Source organism: Lonchura striata, chromosome 1, assembly GCF_046129695.1.
Source record: "Lonchura striata isolate bLonStr1 chromosome 1, bLonStr1.mat, whole genome shotgun sequence".
Lineage (NCBI taxonomy): Eukaryota > Metazoa > Chordata > Aves > Passeriformes > Estrildidae > Lonchura > Lonchura striata.
In genome coordinates this window covers 91,646,197-91,662,862 of record NC_134603.1, presented here as the reverse complement: position 1 = coordinate 91,662,862, position 16,666 = coordinate 91,646,197, and the positions used below count along the sequence as shown (strand labels likewise).

The window sequence follows — 16,666 nt, the reverse complement described above, 5'->3', positions numbered from 1 at the left end:
TAGAAGAGGAGTGCTCGTACCACTGACTGAGGGGAGAAAGGTGCCTGTACTGAGCAAAGTTGATTTTCCAGTTCCTGCATGGATAATGGCTTCACCAGTAAGTGCTGGAGAGGGGGAACAGGCCAGAATGGGTGGAAGGCAGAGCTGTGTCCTATGACCTCACCATCCTGTGGGATCCTGTTGAGAGGAATTGCCCCACTCAGGTGAAGGACCACTGTCAGTGCTAGGGAGAGGTGGTTTGGGATGCAGCTTATGCAGCAGGAATACACACAAGGAATGGAACAGGATTGTGTCTCAGTGTACTGCAGGTCCTCATAGAAGTATTTTGGACTTGATAGCTTGTGTGGCTGAGTTGTAAAAATGTGCACCCTGCTGCTTCTGGATAGGCAGAGAAACTGTCTGTCCCTTTCTCTAAAACTCCCAAGTTCTCATTTCACACTATAAGCACTGACCACTGAAAAGACAGAAAATTAGTTCCTCATTTCAGAATGGCTTTGATAGTATATCAGAAAGCAGCAATATTTCCTTTTAATATGCTTAGAAGACTCTGAAAACAAGAAAAAATAAGATCAAACTGCCTTTTTTTTAATATAAAAAAGCTAGTAATTTTAATCATTTCAAAATGACTCTCTACATGATAACAAACTGTAATACAGGGTTGCAATAAAGGTTCTCCTTTGGAAAGCACAAACTATCAACATAACCACTACACCTAGAAACACGTTTTCACTTTCTAAGAATATACAGTGAAAAAAGTGGACAAGGAAATACAAAAGAATCCCAAACAACAATAGTACAAAACAGGTTCACACAGATTGCTTTTTGGCAACTGCTTCTAGGTTACAAAATCACAACTGCTCTTTCAGGATGTTACACCAGGCCGAGCCTTGGAGCCCATCCTGAGCCAGCTGGGGTTGTGCTGGCTTACACTGACCTTCCAGGAATGTTTTGCTCTCTGGAATGTTATGGTAGTGAAGAGTGGTCTTCACTCTAAGACAATACATTAAGGCTGTGGGGTTTCATACACTGCTGAAATGGTTCTGTCACCTAAGACAACAAATCCCATTTCAGTAAGGCACATGTTCAGCTACAAAATGGGAAAGTCAGGAGTCAGGCAGAAGTGAGAAGTGCCTGTTTTCCAGGTGCGACTGATCTCACCGCCCTGCTGTTACCAGCGATCTGGCAAATGCTCTCAACACATTAATGCGGGACCACCTTGAATTGAAGGGCAGTACTGCTTCTGCTTTAAAAATGCAGGAATCACCTGGAATTTTCCTGAGCTACTGCTCACTTTGAAGCACAGCTTTTAGGCTAGGGACCACAGGCAAATGGTGCACTGTGACTTATTTTTAGGACGTTTACAGAAGGCAACAATGACAAATAAGCTTATATGGGATTTGGAGAGACCAGCATACATGAAATTTCTAAAGGAGGCTAATACTCTGCTAACAATTTTTAAGGGTCTACATTGAAAATTACTAGGCGGGACTGTGCATATTTACTGATGGAATGGTCCCATTAAAACAGGACATCATTTTTGGCAACAGTGTAGTGCAGAAAAGACCAGCACCTACACAATAAAATTCTGGAAAAAAGCCCAGTAGTTGAATGGAAGTCAGAATTGCAACAGATGCAATTAATTCCCAATAATATATCAGAGAAAATTAAGTGCTACTTCTTCATTAAATTGTGTATATCCTATAGAGATGTTTAAATATCTGTTATTTCAAACTAAGCTCTTTTCTTTCCATACAAAATATGATTTGTATGTTAATCCTTCTGAAAGGGATTGGTATTTTGAAACATTGCTCGCCCACAGCCTCAGAAATTAGACCAATGGATCCTGGGATGCCCTCAGGATATCTCTTGAGTCCGTAAACAATAAGGCTTTCAAGCCTGACTGTTAAATTAAACTGCCAATGCAAAGACATACAAAGTAAACATGTATGAAATTACATTGCTGGGAATCCATTCATGGTTTTGAAATTCCATGTTGGACAGTTACTACAAACAACAAAAACTGAATGCCAAAGGATATTAAATATATACAATTCTGCCTTCCTCCTTTAGGTCCTGTTTCTTACATGGCCTAAAAATGCTTTTCTCCCAAATGCTGTATGACTTGCTTGATATGTTGCTTATTGCAGCTGTGCATGTATGTTGGTCAGAACGACCAAATGTTTTACACTACAAAGTAACATCAAAAGGAGTTAAACTTCACAGAATTAACCTATAGAAAGTAATTTCTAAGAAGGGAATGGAGTTCTATGAGAACCACTACACTTGTTTCATGGATTGCTACAAGTAGGTTTCACAACCAAGTCCATGCACCAGCATCAAGATGGAATGAAACAAAAAGAGTGCAGAATCCAGTTAACAAATATGCTGAGGAAACAGGCTGTATATACAAAAGATATGCACTGTTTACCTGATGTGTAATTTTTAAGGTGCTTAATTGATGGTTTAGGTAAGGTAGCAACATATACATATACAACATATACATATACATATGTATATACATATACGCTGTGTATACAAATATAAATGTGTATAAGAACCATAATACAGAACCAGACAATATTCCCAGATCCCTGATTTGATTAGACTCTCTAATGTATAAGAATGTATTTAAAATATTTAATAAAAAATATCTAAAAAAAGATACCATTTGCATAAAAATAACTCCAGTTTGTCTGCTCTTCTACTTTGCTGCTCACGGATTGGATTCTGCTGGGTTTCATAAGGACGCCATTTGGACCAGCGAGAGTTTGAACAACTGTGCATGATGAGAGAGCTCTGTCACTCGGTCCACCATCTTCTGCAGGGATGCCGTGTTGGGGTAACTCAAGGCAGCCGCCTTGGTGGCCAGAACAACGCTCTTGAGCAGTTCACACAGCTGGTTGCTGGAGTTCATCACTCTGTTGCACATGTCCTGAGTAGTCATTTGCCTGGCGAGCGTGTCCCCAATGAACACGAGTTTGTGAGCACTCAGAATGATGAATTTGCTGTGTGCCACGAAGATCCGGGGGGGCTGAGAAGACTTGACACAACTGAAAAAGGCATCAATGGCATTCAGGAGGGAGTTGAAGTGAGTCTCGCACTGGTCAGAGTAGAACAAAAGCAGGCGGCTGTCATGGGAGGTCTGGAGGGCTTGTGGAGGCTTCCATTTGGAGATGTCATTCTCCACTGGCTTTGTGATCTCTTGCTCCAGACGTTGAAACTGATTGATCTGAAAGGAAAAACAAAAGCTCCCATCAGCAAGTATTCTCGTAAGATGCTGTTATGTATTACGATTTCACTTTGTGCCTCAGGACACCCCTGGGTATCCTACACTGACCTTATGCTAAATAAAAAGTAACAGTATTATTTTCTAGGATCAAGTGCTTTGATTACTGTAAATCCAAACATGCAGAGTTCAGAAGGAAGAAACATCTAAAATACCTCATTTGCATTAAAAAACCCCAACAACACGAACTTCTGAATTTACAGTCTGTTGCTCATTTGGAGTATTCTGAAATCACAAGTGAGAGAGATGGATACAAGTGGCAATGACTCCTACACAATCTTTAAAAAGCTGTCATCTCTGTGGGATTTTGAGATGAAAACCCTTTAAATCTCACCTCCTCATTGCTTATACAATTTTCTGCCATACAATATGGCAACAACATACTGAAGAATTAATATGAGGGAAAAGTGACAGCACTCAATCTTGTGAACTTACTTTTTTTAGCACTAAAAGAGATGTTTAGCACAATATTTAAGCTGATGGTATTGATGTTCACTGAGCAGATGTGAAGGTGGCACATGCATTCAGTATAGTCCAGTGATTGAGGAGGCCCTGGATGGCAGGTCAGGAAAGCCAAGTTCTCAAGCTGGCTTTGTGACTGACCTGCTGTGAGACATCAGAGAAGCTTGTTTCTCTTCCGTGGTGAACTTTTAGAGTTTTTAAACTCTTTGCTTTTTATTATCTGTATCCTCTGCACACTGCTAAGGGGAGGGCCCCTCCCGCTCTATTTGACCAGTGCTCCTTGTGTGTGAGGAATGCTGCATTCCAGGGCAGTTATACACCTGGGAGAACATACCTGATGGCGTTCTAGCTCCATTTTGCTCTGCTTGATGATATTTTCTTTCTCCAGAAGCTCCTTCTGTTGCCTTTCAAACTCTTCTTTCCCCTGTTTTGTATAACAGAAGAGACTGTGTTAAATCAAAACTGCTCCTGAGCTAAACGGCAGCTCACAGGTCAAGAAAGAGGCTGCTTTGTATTGGCTTTTTCACTAGTAGTGCTCCACAGAAAATGAAAGGATAGTGTGGCAGAGCAAAAGGCTACCACTATTAGAAATCCAACAGTCCTATTTGACAGTAAGTAATCACCCTGGTGAAATTACTCTGGAATATGCTTTAGCGTGGCAATCGATTGCTGCTTTCCCACAAGAAGCTTCTACAAAAGCCACAGACAACTCCTACACAGCCTCGTGCAGAACAAGGTGTTGGGTTTACCTACCTGCAGGTGAACATAATCGTAGTCATCCATCCAGCTCTTTTCTGAGATCTCACTGGTAGCATTGTAAGGGTGCTGGCCTTTACTCAGGAGTGGGGGAAGGGAGCTGCAGTGGTTCTGTGCTTTTTCTCCATGACGCTGCATCTGAGGACTGTCATACACACAGTCAGGAGCGTTCATTATATTCTCTGGTATGTTTTTGAAATGGGAGCTGCCCAGTGCCTGTTTGAAGAGCAGCTCTGCGTTGACACTGATGGTGGTGGTAAGCTGCTTGGCATCATCCGGGACCGTCCTTGCCACCATAACGAACCGATCCAGGTCATCGCACTTGTTCTGCACTCTGTTGACAGCTAGGACATTCAAAGACCAGCTGTAGCTGTTCAAGTCATGACTGGTTTGGGTAAGGATCTGGTGAGAGTCCTCCAGCCTTTGCACCTCCCTCCTCATTTTGTTGAGGAGGCTGAACTCAGACAGGTAGGAAGCATTTGCTGCCGATCCTTTGGCAAACTGGAGGTACTCCAACAATGACTGCTCTACCTTATCCACAGCAGCGTGAATTTCATTGATGTGTTTCTCCATATATCCATAGGACCGCCAGTCTGGTGTAATGAAGGCTGTGAGGTGATTGACAGTTGCCTCTACCATCTGCTGGAGGTGATAAAGCCTCTCTATAGCAGTGTCTGGATCAAGGATTAATCTTTTGTCCTGTGCAGTTGATGCTGAATGAGAAGAATCTTTTGATGTCGTTGATGATGTGGACATGTTACTCCTTGTGCTTCCTGTGCTGGAGAAAGACAACCTATTCATCCCATCAGTCACATCCTGTAAGCCTTTATTGTCTTGGAGGATTGGTGGTGGCACATCATAGACACCTTCCCTTCCTTCTGCAATGGGATTTTCACTGAGTCCTGTGTGTTGTCCTGGGAATGCAATTCCCCTTGGCGTATCATAAACATCTTTTTCAGGTGCAATTTGCTGTCCAAGAAAATGGTTTTGATGGTTCGTAGGGATATCATAAACACTCTGTGTCTGTGGCATTCCACCTGGTAATAATACGCTCTCAGGAGAAAATCTATTAAGTTCTTTTCCAGTTGCTTTGGTGATGGGTGGAGGAATATCATATACCCCTTCTGGTCTTACACTGTGGCCCACTGGAGATGAAAAATCCTGCACGTTTTCCCTCAGGGCTGTATCATCTTGGCATGCAGATGGAGGTGCAGCATAGACCTGAGTCACAGAAAACAGAACATGAAACCTTTGACTAGAATAGCAAAATATTTACCATCTTCCATTTGGGATGGAAGATCTGCTATTGACTTTCAAAGAGACAGCTACTTATCTTAAGTTTGACTGAGAGTCAGTTTTAATACCTCACTTTTTATCACTTATCTCAACGCAAATTCCCATAAGCAGCAAAATCCAAAAAGGCAGCATGCTGCCACAAAGATAATGTAGATCTAATTATAAATTTATAGTTCATAACCTTAAATTTGATGTAGGGCTTCACTTCACGAGTTTTAATAATATAAAAACCTAAGGAAGTTTTTAAAGCATTTAATCTCTCCTTCTCCTTCAGGATTATACATGAACCTTTGTTAGAACATGTCTTTGGCTAGACATGAAAATACAGGATCTTGTGTAAAGAGAATAATTCTTACCCCTTTGGCAGGTGGTATGTCATACACTCCTAAGGCTTTTGCTTCTCCCATGGGAACTGGACGTACAGGCCCCTTAACCGATGTGGGGGGAATGTCATATATCTGAAGAAAGAATAAATTGGTTACAGAAACAAGTCACCTCAGGGAAAGCTCTGCTATTAGATGAATTTTCACAGATTCTGTGTTTCCTCTCAGAAAGTTTAAATGTGACCCAAGCTCTTCAGTTTTTTTTCATATGGGAGAACATCTTGGATTTGCCTAGAATTTTGGACAGTTAGGAGGAAATGAACTTTGCTAGGTCTCCTCTGGGCAATGGTGTGGACATCAGGCTGGAGAGATGAAGTCAAGGCTGACTTCCCTCCTGAGAGGTAAATCAGGGTCAGTCCATTACAGTTACCTCTTGGGGTGAACAGGGGAGCACATTTGACCAGAACTGATCACACCCTGACATCCAGGGTGGTTGAGTTCCAGGTCCTGCCAGCATCCACTCTACCAGTCTGTGGTCCTGGGGACTGACTGCTAAGGGTCCAGAACAAAGATACAGTTCAAGCTCAGTGACATGGTGCAGTCAATAGGTGGTTAAAACAACTCCCTGCATAGCAGCTGTTCATCTAGGTGATAATTTTACCCTTACTGAGTGAATTACTGTCAACTATGCAACAACAAAGAACAGGGGAAAAAAATGTTCCCAGGCAGCAAATTTATTCTGTTTAGATATACTCTTTGATCAAAACAGAGAGAACAAATGGGACTTTTGCATTTGGTGTGCTGCCAAATCTTAGTCAACATCAAATAAAACTTTGAAATACGTCTGTGATCTGTGAATAAGCCACAGCATCTAATTAAAACATATTTTCTCTCTGAAATGAGAGAACTTGCCTTACTCATAAAAGTCTGGTAGAAATTCATCACCTTTTGTGCTCTATCAGCCTTGTTGGCACTTTTATTGGTACCTACCCCTTGGAGAGGGCGAACGGGGGGGATATCGTAGGCATCCTTCTGGTGTTTAGAAGGGAATTCATAAACATAACCTTGTCCTGACCTGACTGGTGTTATTACCTGTGGGTAAAGGAAAATGAGGAAACGTTAAGTCTCTGAGGATCTCTCTGTAACTGCACAGGGTATAAACAATCCAATCCTGTTAACATTCATGCATCATTGGCAATGTTACTAACACCAGTCTGCATACTCTTCTGAGAGCTGAACACTCTAAAATGAGTGTTAGTAGCTACAAATGCACCATTTTTTTTTTCCAGACTAGCCCTGACATGACTGTTTTCTAGTGCTCTACACTGTCTTCTATTTGCCAAGCACAGACTGTGTGCAGGTCTGAGAGCTTGGTCCTTTCTTCCCACTGACCTCCCATTAGCACAGACCATAAGAGGTGATAGCTGCACCACCCACTCGCTGAGATCAGGGCTGTGTACACTGATCCTGCTAGGTGTGATTATCCCCACTCCTTGTCAGAGGCTTAAAATCCTATGTTTAGTCTCTGGGAGTCTATGCCTTTGCTTGCAGAGGTATTTCCCACCTACTCCAGCAGGACTCCATGTGTTACTGTGCTCCATTGCACAACATCCTGGAGAACTGAGTGTGAGTTGAGGCTTTGGAAATTTTTTATATGGAAAAGATATGCTTAAACTTTCCAAAGCAGGACATTTGATTTTGCTGTCTCTGCTTGGTTCATCTATGTTAGTGGCTAAGAGATGGGAAATGTCAAGCCATTCTTGAAGTATATAATGCAATATCAGTCTCTGAAAAACAAGAAAGCTTAGAATTTACATTTTTTTGACATTTTGTAAACCATTAACTACCATAATAACTACAAATAAAATCGTGTGAAAAAGGAATGCCTTAAGTCTTGGACAGCATCTGCACAGCAGAATTTCAGCACAGTGTGGTATAAAAGTAATGTTACCTAACCCTGAAAGAGAACGGGGTTTGTTGGAAATGCTGACATCTTAACCTCTGCTTGGTGCTATTTAGCTCTAAGAAAAAAATATAAATACTGTAACCCAAAAGCACAAAATGGCAAAGTACATAGGCTTGTATAAGATGTGGCTTTGTACTGAGCCGGGGAAAATTTTATACCAGAGCTACCTAACTCTCCTTAGAAATGTATGCAAGACATACCAACAGAATTTCTACCCAAATGCTTAGTAAGCATCCCATGGCAGGTTTTGCTGTAAGGAATCCTTGCATCCTGGCCAGATTTCAGAGTGAGTTTTTCTAGACTGAGGTCCCTCATGCTAACCCCCTACCTCTTCTCTGCTATGTTAACACCACAGACTTTCCTTCTTTTCACTTGCCACGCAGATTCGGCTGTGCAGTCTCTGTTCCTGTACCATGAAACAAGCACTGGATTCCCCCTCGGTGAGTGCCTTTGTAGCACAAGTGCAGGTCTGATTCAGTGAGTATCCCAAGGCAGCACCAGCCCTGCCCTGACTATGGACCTTGGGGAAAGGAGAAACAGTCACGCCTGGCAGGCGGGGGAAGACCACCCATCTTTTGCAAGTGCTTTTCCTTGAATTACCATCAAAGGACAGGAACTGGAAGTGATAGAGTCTCCAGAGGGCTCCATATGAGAGAACTGCTCAGTTGGGCATGCGGCTAATAGGGCATACATACACAAGAGTATTTTAAAAAAGAATCTAAAAATATTGCATTTATGACAGGCCGTTCCTGTCCCACAGAATCATCTACTGCATTGTAAAAGGTATCTATGGGCAAAACTTTAAAGGAAATTCTTTCTGAAGTTACTGGGAGCTTCCCACAAGGGGTCACTCCAGACAGTATCCCTCCCAGGCCACTCTCATGTAATACTGGGATTATTCTGTTTGCCAGAGAAAATTCTAACTTGTATCAACATCACTTCATCATGCTTTTTCTGCCAGTGAGGGTTAGTGACCAGACTAGAATAGTTTGCCATATATATTTTGCATCCTTTTTTCCCCCTCAGCTGTGTACTGCTGGTCAAATGATTTCTACCCAAGTCAAGACAGAAGAATTTGGTTTTAAGCCATGTTTACTCAGAGGTTCCTTCCAAGGGCTCCAGAATTACAACCATGGAGCTACTTCAATGAGTCATTCAGTGTGTCGAAGTGATTCTCTGGGAGAACCAACAATGTGCAGTAAAAACAAAGGGCTGTTTCCTGGGTAGCCCATCTCCACCAGCCCTTCTGCTGCTGTGAACACTGTGGCATTAGGCTGCTTGCTAATATGCTGGGAAACTGCTTGACCATCCCAAAAAAAAGAAAAAAACGGGTGTTCATGGCAGGCAACCAGAGGCCCCATGCTGTGCTGGAAGCAGGAGGAATGGTGCACTGCTGCAGTTTGGCTCTGCTTCACCTGCTGTTTGCTGCCTAGATGGACAGTGCAGGACTCAGGATGTGTCAGGCTCCAAAAAGACAGATATTGCTTGTTCCGTGTGAAATTTTTATACCCATTTGTTCAGTTTCGTTCTACACCAGAAACTGAATGACTGAACTCCTTCAGGATAAAATAAGGCTAAGGGGAGACCTTATCATTCTCTACAGCTCTCTGAAAGGTGGTTGTGGCCAGCTGGGGTTTGATCTCTTCTCCCAGGCAATGACTGACAGAACAAGAGGACTGTCTTAAGCTGTGCCAGGGGAAGTTTAGATTAGATGTTAGAAAAAAATTCTTCACTGAAAGAGTGATTAGATTAGATGTTAGAAAAAAATTCTTCACTGAAAGAGTGATTGGGCACTGGTCTGCCCAAGGATGTGGTAGAGTCACTATTCCTGGACGTTTTAAAAAAAGACTGGATGTGGCACTCAGTGCCATGGTTTAGTTGATGAGGAGGTATTAGGCCACAGGTTGGACTTAATGATCTCAAAGGTCTTTCCCAACCTAATTCATTCTGTGATTCTGTGATAAAAGACACCACCACTCTCTTCTTGCTCAGAGAATTGACTTTGTGAACAAAGTCACAGGCCTCTAATATAAAAAAGGGAGTTGATCCAAGCAGCACTGGTAATAACGCATAGAATCACAGAAGGCTGGAAAAGACCTTTAGGATCACTGGGTCCAACCACAAACTTAACACTGCCAAGTCCACCACTAAGCCATGTCCCTAAGTACACACAAGTAAAACCACTAGCTCTTCTCACAGGTAAACATAGTATTTTGCTTTTGTAACAAGAATCCCTGGTCACAAAACATATGATAGCCTTGCACCATGGATCCTGGAACATGCATGGAAGAGATGCTTGCTCATGCCCAGTGTTTGCAGAGAAATTCTCCCTCCTCTGCATACAGGAGTTTCATGCAGTTGCAGATACTCTGGTAGGTCATCTTTAGAGGCCTTTCCCTCTTTTCAAAAAAATCCTGACATAACAAATGTCATATGAAAGATTTACAGTACTACAAGGGTGCTGCTTTTATTTACTGTGCTGATACAATCCTAAAAAATTACACTAGAGATAGATGGACCACACAAGGGAAACCAGTTTCACTCAGCACTGCAAGACTTTTTATATAATCTAGGCACTTTTGCTCTTTCCCAGACCTGAAGCAGTGGTCAAGCACTGTCACTCCTTTATTTGGTTGAAACAAAAATGTGTTCTGGGTGTGTCTAACTGCTGTCAAAGAAAGTGAGATGTTAAAGTGCAAAATGCTTGATTCTGGGTATTCATGAGTAAAGTCCGCCTGCAAGTGCCATTGTGGACAGAAGACCTGAGGTGTCTGCAGGGCTATGGTTAGCAGTGCACTCTACTTATGATGGCATTTATTTTCCAAATAAAAATGCATCAGATGCTTTTATTTCTGCTCCTCTTTAGGCTTTTGAAAAAATTATATGAAAGGCAGAAAATATTATTTTAAGATACCCAGCAACTGAAAACCAATGTTTGCTGATAACATGAAAGACAGCTTTTTTCTCACAGTGACTTGGGTATATTTTCCTGTGTGGAGAATTATTATCCAGTTACCAGTAATTTCACAGCAAAATCTCCTGCAGATGATAATCTGGTCTGCACTGAGTACAAGAATGTTTCCTGTTTTACCTCAACTCCTCTTTCCTTCCAATGCTTTTCTTTAAGCTGGACTGCTTATATGATCAATTCAGAACAGAAGAAGTTAATCACCAAAGCTTATCTGGAGTAAACATTTTGTAACAATAATTAAAAGAATGTCCACACTGCTTGAGAAAGGAAAAATGTGGGGCATTTGTTCTTACTCTCATGACCTCACATGGGTCATCAGGACATGGAGTTGCACTGCTTCTGTCTGAGGAAGAGAGGGGTAGCTGGGCAGATGAAGTATGAAAGATAACAAACCCAGTCAGAAGTAATTTTTGATTTTGGATATTTACCCATAAATATATTAAATTAACTTGGTCCTTCTGAATGGGATGCTCAGCCCTTCCAATGTATCGTTGAACAATTTTTTATGATTTTATGGTAGTTTATTTTTGAAGATGAATTCAGAAGGAAGGAGGTGACTGCAAAGGAGATATTCCACATTAGCCAATTCTAGATCAGGGATAGCAGCCCCATCTGACACTCAAAAATTTATTTTCTAACAATGCCATTACACTTCATATCTCATGAGGATTATTTTCCCTTTTACCTCTTCTCTTTTAAGAATGCCTGTGGTCACCCAAGTATAAAAAAATAATCCTGCATTTCAAACCAGCAATTTTCCTTGTTTACGTGTTAAAGGAAACAGATGGTGTTCCCACAAACTATCTAGCCCAACAACATTCTCAAAACATTGTTAACCACTTAATCCATGCAGAGCAGCTAACAGGGACCAACTTTGGCTCTAGTGAAACATGTAATGAGCCTTCAAACTTTCAGTACTGCAAAACAAAGACAACTAAGCAGAAAGTTTGTTCTGTTCTTGCTGAAGACCACGCTCTTCCACACTCTTGGGCCTTCTCCATGCCAATGGCATGTCCCTAACCAAGAAAAAAGAGCTGACTCTGCATGTACTTTACAAAATATCCAGTCCTGTGATTCATTAAATCCTGCTTTCCTAAATATAGGGGGGGAAAAAAACCAACATTCTATTTCTCCCAGGATTAAAATGCATATTGGGCTGCAACAGAGAACATTCCTAACTACGGCAACAAGAATACCATTCTCGTGCCTAGAGCAGACACACAAAACTGTAGTTTACATTGTTTCACAAGGACAAAGAGCATATAAACCTACTGAAGCAAACAAAATTACTCTGAATTTATAGCAGTACCATGAGGGCAGAATCTAGCCTGTTCTCATGAACCGCAGTTCCTGATATGCAGAATGATAGGAAACGAGTGAGTTTTACAGGTGACAGAACTGACCAGAGGTATGTTGCATCTCTGCAACACCTTGCCCCACACAAACCACATGCAGAGGGGAGCTAAAAACAGCAGCTTGGTATTTCCTGGTACAGCCTCTCAACCTCAAGAGCCCATTAATGCCTGCTGGCTGCTTTTTAAATAGATTTAAACAGTGCTTTTTGAAGGTGGAAAAGGAAGGGCATATATTTTAGATCGGGACAAATCACTGTATTAAAACATATTTCACCCCACGATGCTCTCCTCTTCACCCCATGGGCAGGACTCAGCAGCTGATGAGCTACTGCCAGCCACTGCTTACCCTGGGAAGAATTCTGCCATGGAGAAGGCCAGGTGGTGGTGCATGAAAGGGGGCTGGCATAAAGCCTGTGTGTGGGAAACATGAATCAAAATGTAAAGAAATTAAAAAAAGAAACCAAAAGCCATGTCTGTTTACTGCTGTTAATTATTTCTTTAAATTTAACACGAAGCTCTAATTGTTGAAATTCTGCTGCTGAGCCCCATAAGTGGATATGTAACATCCACCTGGGTTCTCTTAGGCTTGTAACAAGCATAAAATAGACAAAGAGAGTACAGGGAAATATCAGAGAGAATTAAGGGGGAAAAATTCCCTATTCTCTTGAAGTCCTTGCCTTTTGCAAGGCAGTGTCAGAAGCCATTGAATTATGTCAGATCAGGCAGTGAACTACTCCTTTGCCCTTCTTGCTGTTCTGCTGGATGTACTTAGGAAGCCACTTATGTCTCTTTAAATGTTTAGGAAGCCACATGTGTCTCTTTAAATGTTTTACATTTTTTTCCCTTGGTGAAGTTTCAGTGGCTAAGCTGAACTGCAGAAAGGTTGGGTTGAAAAACACACAGGTAATTTAGGTATTTGAAAGAACCTTGCTAGCTGGCTAAAACTGTCATTTTCATAGCAAGCACACAGTGTTTCCACTCATGTTTTCTGCAAGCTGCATCAGGATTTCCAGTGACTGATAATAAATTTCTTGACAGTAATACCTATATATCACTTTCTGTTGCCTGCTCTGAAAAAAACAAGCAATCATGTTTTTACTTACTTATTTGCTGTATACAACGACATTGTATTTCCCTGCTGCCAAGGAGTAAAGGTTGGAGTTTCACATGTGCTAGGGATACTCTTACCAATGTTTGGGTTTGTAAATTGCTACAGGTTTTAAGATTAGGAACTCATAGCACTTTATTTTAATCCAAATAATGTATGAACATTGGGCCACTATAAAATGTTCTGGTGTAGTATTTTCTGCCAAGACTGAGTTGTTGGAGAGCTTTGATCAAGTCTCACAAGCTTGGAAGATTGGGGAGGAAGTCTGTAGAGGCATTTCTTCTGATGCACTGGACTTGTAGTTCAGCTATGAGTTGTTCCTAGGCTAAGGCCCAAATGTCTCTGCTAGGCAAGAGGAAATTGCCAGAAATTACTGTATTGATTTTCTGGGCTGAGCGAGTTATCAGCTGTAGCATGCGGCAAAAAGAAGTGCGGCCCCAAGGCGCATCGTGACACTGCTGCTTGTTGTTGAGGGGGTGTTCGCCACTGAGATTTCTTAGAATACTCAGATGTGTGAAGACAAGAACACATGACAAATACTGCCCCGACGCACAACTGATTTACCTCTTGATGCTGCTTTTATCTTTAAAAAACCTGCTTATTTTCTCCTACACTATCTCCATTTGCTGTCCAAGACCTACACCTATGAAGATTCTGCTGTTAATGCTCTCAAAACCTAAAGCAAGTCCAGATGTCCCTTATTCATGGTGTGTTAAAAATTATTAGGTTCAGGAATTTAAACACAAACTTTTAAATGTTTTCTACTGGTGAGGCCTATGAAGTGCCTCACCAGTAGATGCCCAGTCTTAAAAAAACATGTAAACAATAGCATGTAAGGAAAATGGGTGTTACAATTTTGAGGTTATATTATTTCAACAAGACTTATACAAGTCTTGAAGATATAGAGGACAAACTGTGAAACAAATTTAAGATAAAAAAATGTGACATCCCAAGCTGGCCTGGATTTAAGCCCTCACTGCTGGTGAAAAGGGTATAACCAACTGCTTTGCAACTAGCCTAATCCTGATTTTTTAACTTCTGGTATTACTTCTTCCATTAATCAGTACACAAAAGCAGGGTCATTACACTATTTTTAAGTTCTGTTTTTTTCCTAAAACTGAAATGCAGATTTATAGTCTTTCCAAACAATTAAAAAAAAAAATCTTGGAGCTACATAAACATTCTAAGCTCTGATTAGTATAAAATGACAGGGCTCTATGAAGTGTGGTGGAATAGTGCTGAATTTGCATTAGCTGTAGCCTTTAATGATAGTGTTGAATTTTTTCTCACTGATGTTCATGATTACAAACTAAATGCAGATAAAAAGGTCTGTATCTCCAGATCTTACCAAATGAGCTGTACAAAGCACAAAAAAAAAATCTCAACAGCATTGTCACTGGCAAGATTTGACTGGGTATTTTTTTTTAATTTATTTTATGATGTTTTCGTGACATAATCCTGCTCTCTCTCACATCAGCTCTAGGGCTTGCTGCCAGTTGTGTTATGAGCAACTTTTCTGCTTGCTTCAGTGGAACAGGCTTGGCACTGGCTGGCCTTGAATTGCAAGGCTGACTGGGAAAGGGTATTTCCAAGATTCTGGTAAGAGTCATTCTTGCTTACAAAATGTAATTAAAGACAGTCAAATCAACACTTCTGAGAATGTCCCATTTTTGAGTGGAGAGGAAGAGAACGAGATGAGCAAATCATACAATTGCTATTAAATTATCAGCACTTTAAAGAGGAGTGTGAAGAAGACAGTGGTCCAACATCCTTGGTAAGAGTTTTACCAGTGTCATGTCATCTCCATGACAATTACTCATATTTAGGCAGACAGAGACATCATCATTTTTGCATGTATTGGCCACCAGAGCTAAAAAGCTGATATGTGATGGGACTGGTGATAGAAGAGGTGATGAGCTCTGAAATACTGTGGTGATGAACCCTGAAGTAATGTCTGTGGATGGGTCTTACAGAGAAAGAATCCTCTCTCCAATTATTGTGTGATAAGTTTTAGTAGAGAAGTCTGTGTGTCTGCTAAAGCATTCTTTGGAAAACTGTGATTAAGTCTGAGCTGCAGTTCCAATAAATGAAAAGTATGTGGCAAAACTCAGCACCTCAGCATTTGGGTCTCCTGTCCATGATAAAGAAGAGGATCTTACTTTGGCCATCCCAGCCTGTCTAGTCTCCCCACTTCAATAAGGTTGTCACATGAAGAACCAACTGCAAACCAGTGTTTGTTTTCTGTGCTGGTAATACTATGACTGTCTCTTTTCAAAGACAGAAGCCCAAGTTTAGAGCAAGTTGGGCAGAGGAGAGGAAAGAAAGAAAAAGGATAAGGTGTTAAGACAGGTAGGGCAGAGAATATCTTGTGAATGACACGAAATCCTAAAGGCTCACAAACAAAAACCAGTTTGGTTCAGTTCATATAAATAATTTTAATTCTTTTGAGGTATTTAATATTTTTTTTTTCTGTTATTTTTTTCCTCTTATATTGAATTTCTAGACTGGGGGAAGAAGCTTCATTTGGGAATTGTTGTAACAGGGTATTTCTATGACTTCTTGTTTCCCTTCCTTTAAGACATTTCCCAGAACAGATCCTTCCCTGTCAACAATTTAACTTTTTGTGAATCGGCATTTCCCAGTGGGCAAAAAAATGGTTGAGACAAAGCACTGCCAGAGAGTTTCAATTCCTCTGAGTGTTCCCAGAGGTACACTTGGGCAGAAACAATGGAACTGCCCCTAAATCAATTAAGTTGGGAACGATGCTGCTCTGAGAGAGAGAGGCAAATAAAACCTTCCATGAGGAAGAAGCCTGATTTGATTTGATTTGATTTCATTTGTAGAGGTTCTCTGGCTCACAATCTGTATTGGCACCATTTCTGTATGGGTATCTCATGGCAGCTGTACAGAGAAGTGCTTCTAGTAAGTGGTGTTTAGATTAGCACAGCTTACTTTGGCAAGTTTATGGAAGGCAAAGACACCTTTTAGGCAGATATAAACTCTGTCCTTAATAGTTTTTTTTGCATCTGTGTAATAATTATACCAAACCTCAGTCATGACTGATTGTGCATATGCAAAAGTTGTGATCGTAAGACCCAGTGGGACTCTATTACTGTCTTTTAAGGATTAGGGATAGACTGGCT

At 41.1% G+C, this 16,666-nt stretch overlaps 1 protein-coding gene across 1 annotated transcript in view; it reads right to left on the bottom strand.

Moving 5' to 3' along the window:
* Positions 1-586: 586 nt before the first annotated feature.
* NEDD9 (neural precursor cell expressed, developmentally down-regulated 9) overlaps positions 587-16,666 on the bottom strand; it is a 37,428-nt gene continuing 21,348 nt past the window's right edge. The window contains exons 3-7 of the mRNA XM_021536526.3: positions 7,114-7,215; positions 6,157-6,258; positions 4,502-5,725; positions 4,083-4,172; positions 587-3,229 (exon numbers count right to left, since the gene is read on the bottom strand). Of these exons, the coding sequence (XP_021392201.2) occupies positions 2,738-3,229; positions 4,083-4,172; positions 4,502-5,725; positions 6,157-6,258; positions 7,114-7,215 (2,010 nt within the window). The 3' untranslated portion in view covers positions 587-2,737. The remainder of the gene's footprint in view (positions 3,230-4,082; positions 4,173-4,501; positions 5,726-6,156; positions 6,259-7,113; positions 7,216-16,666) is intronic.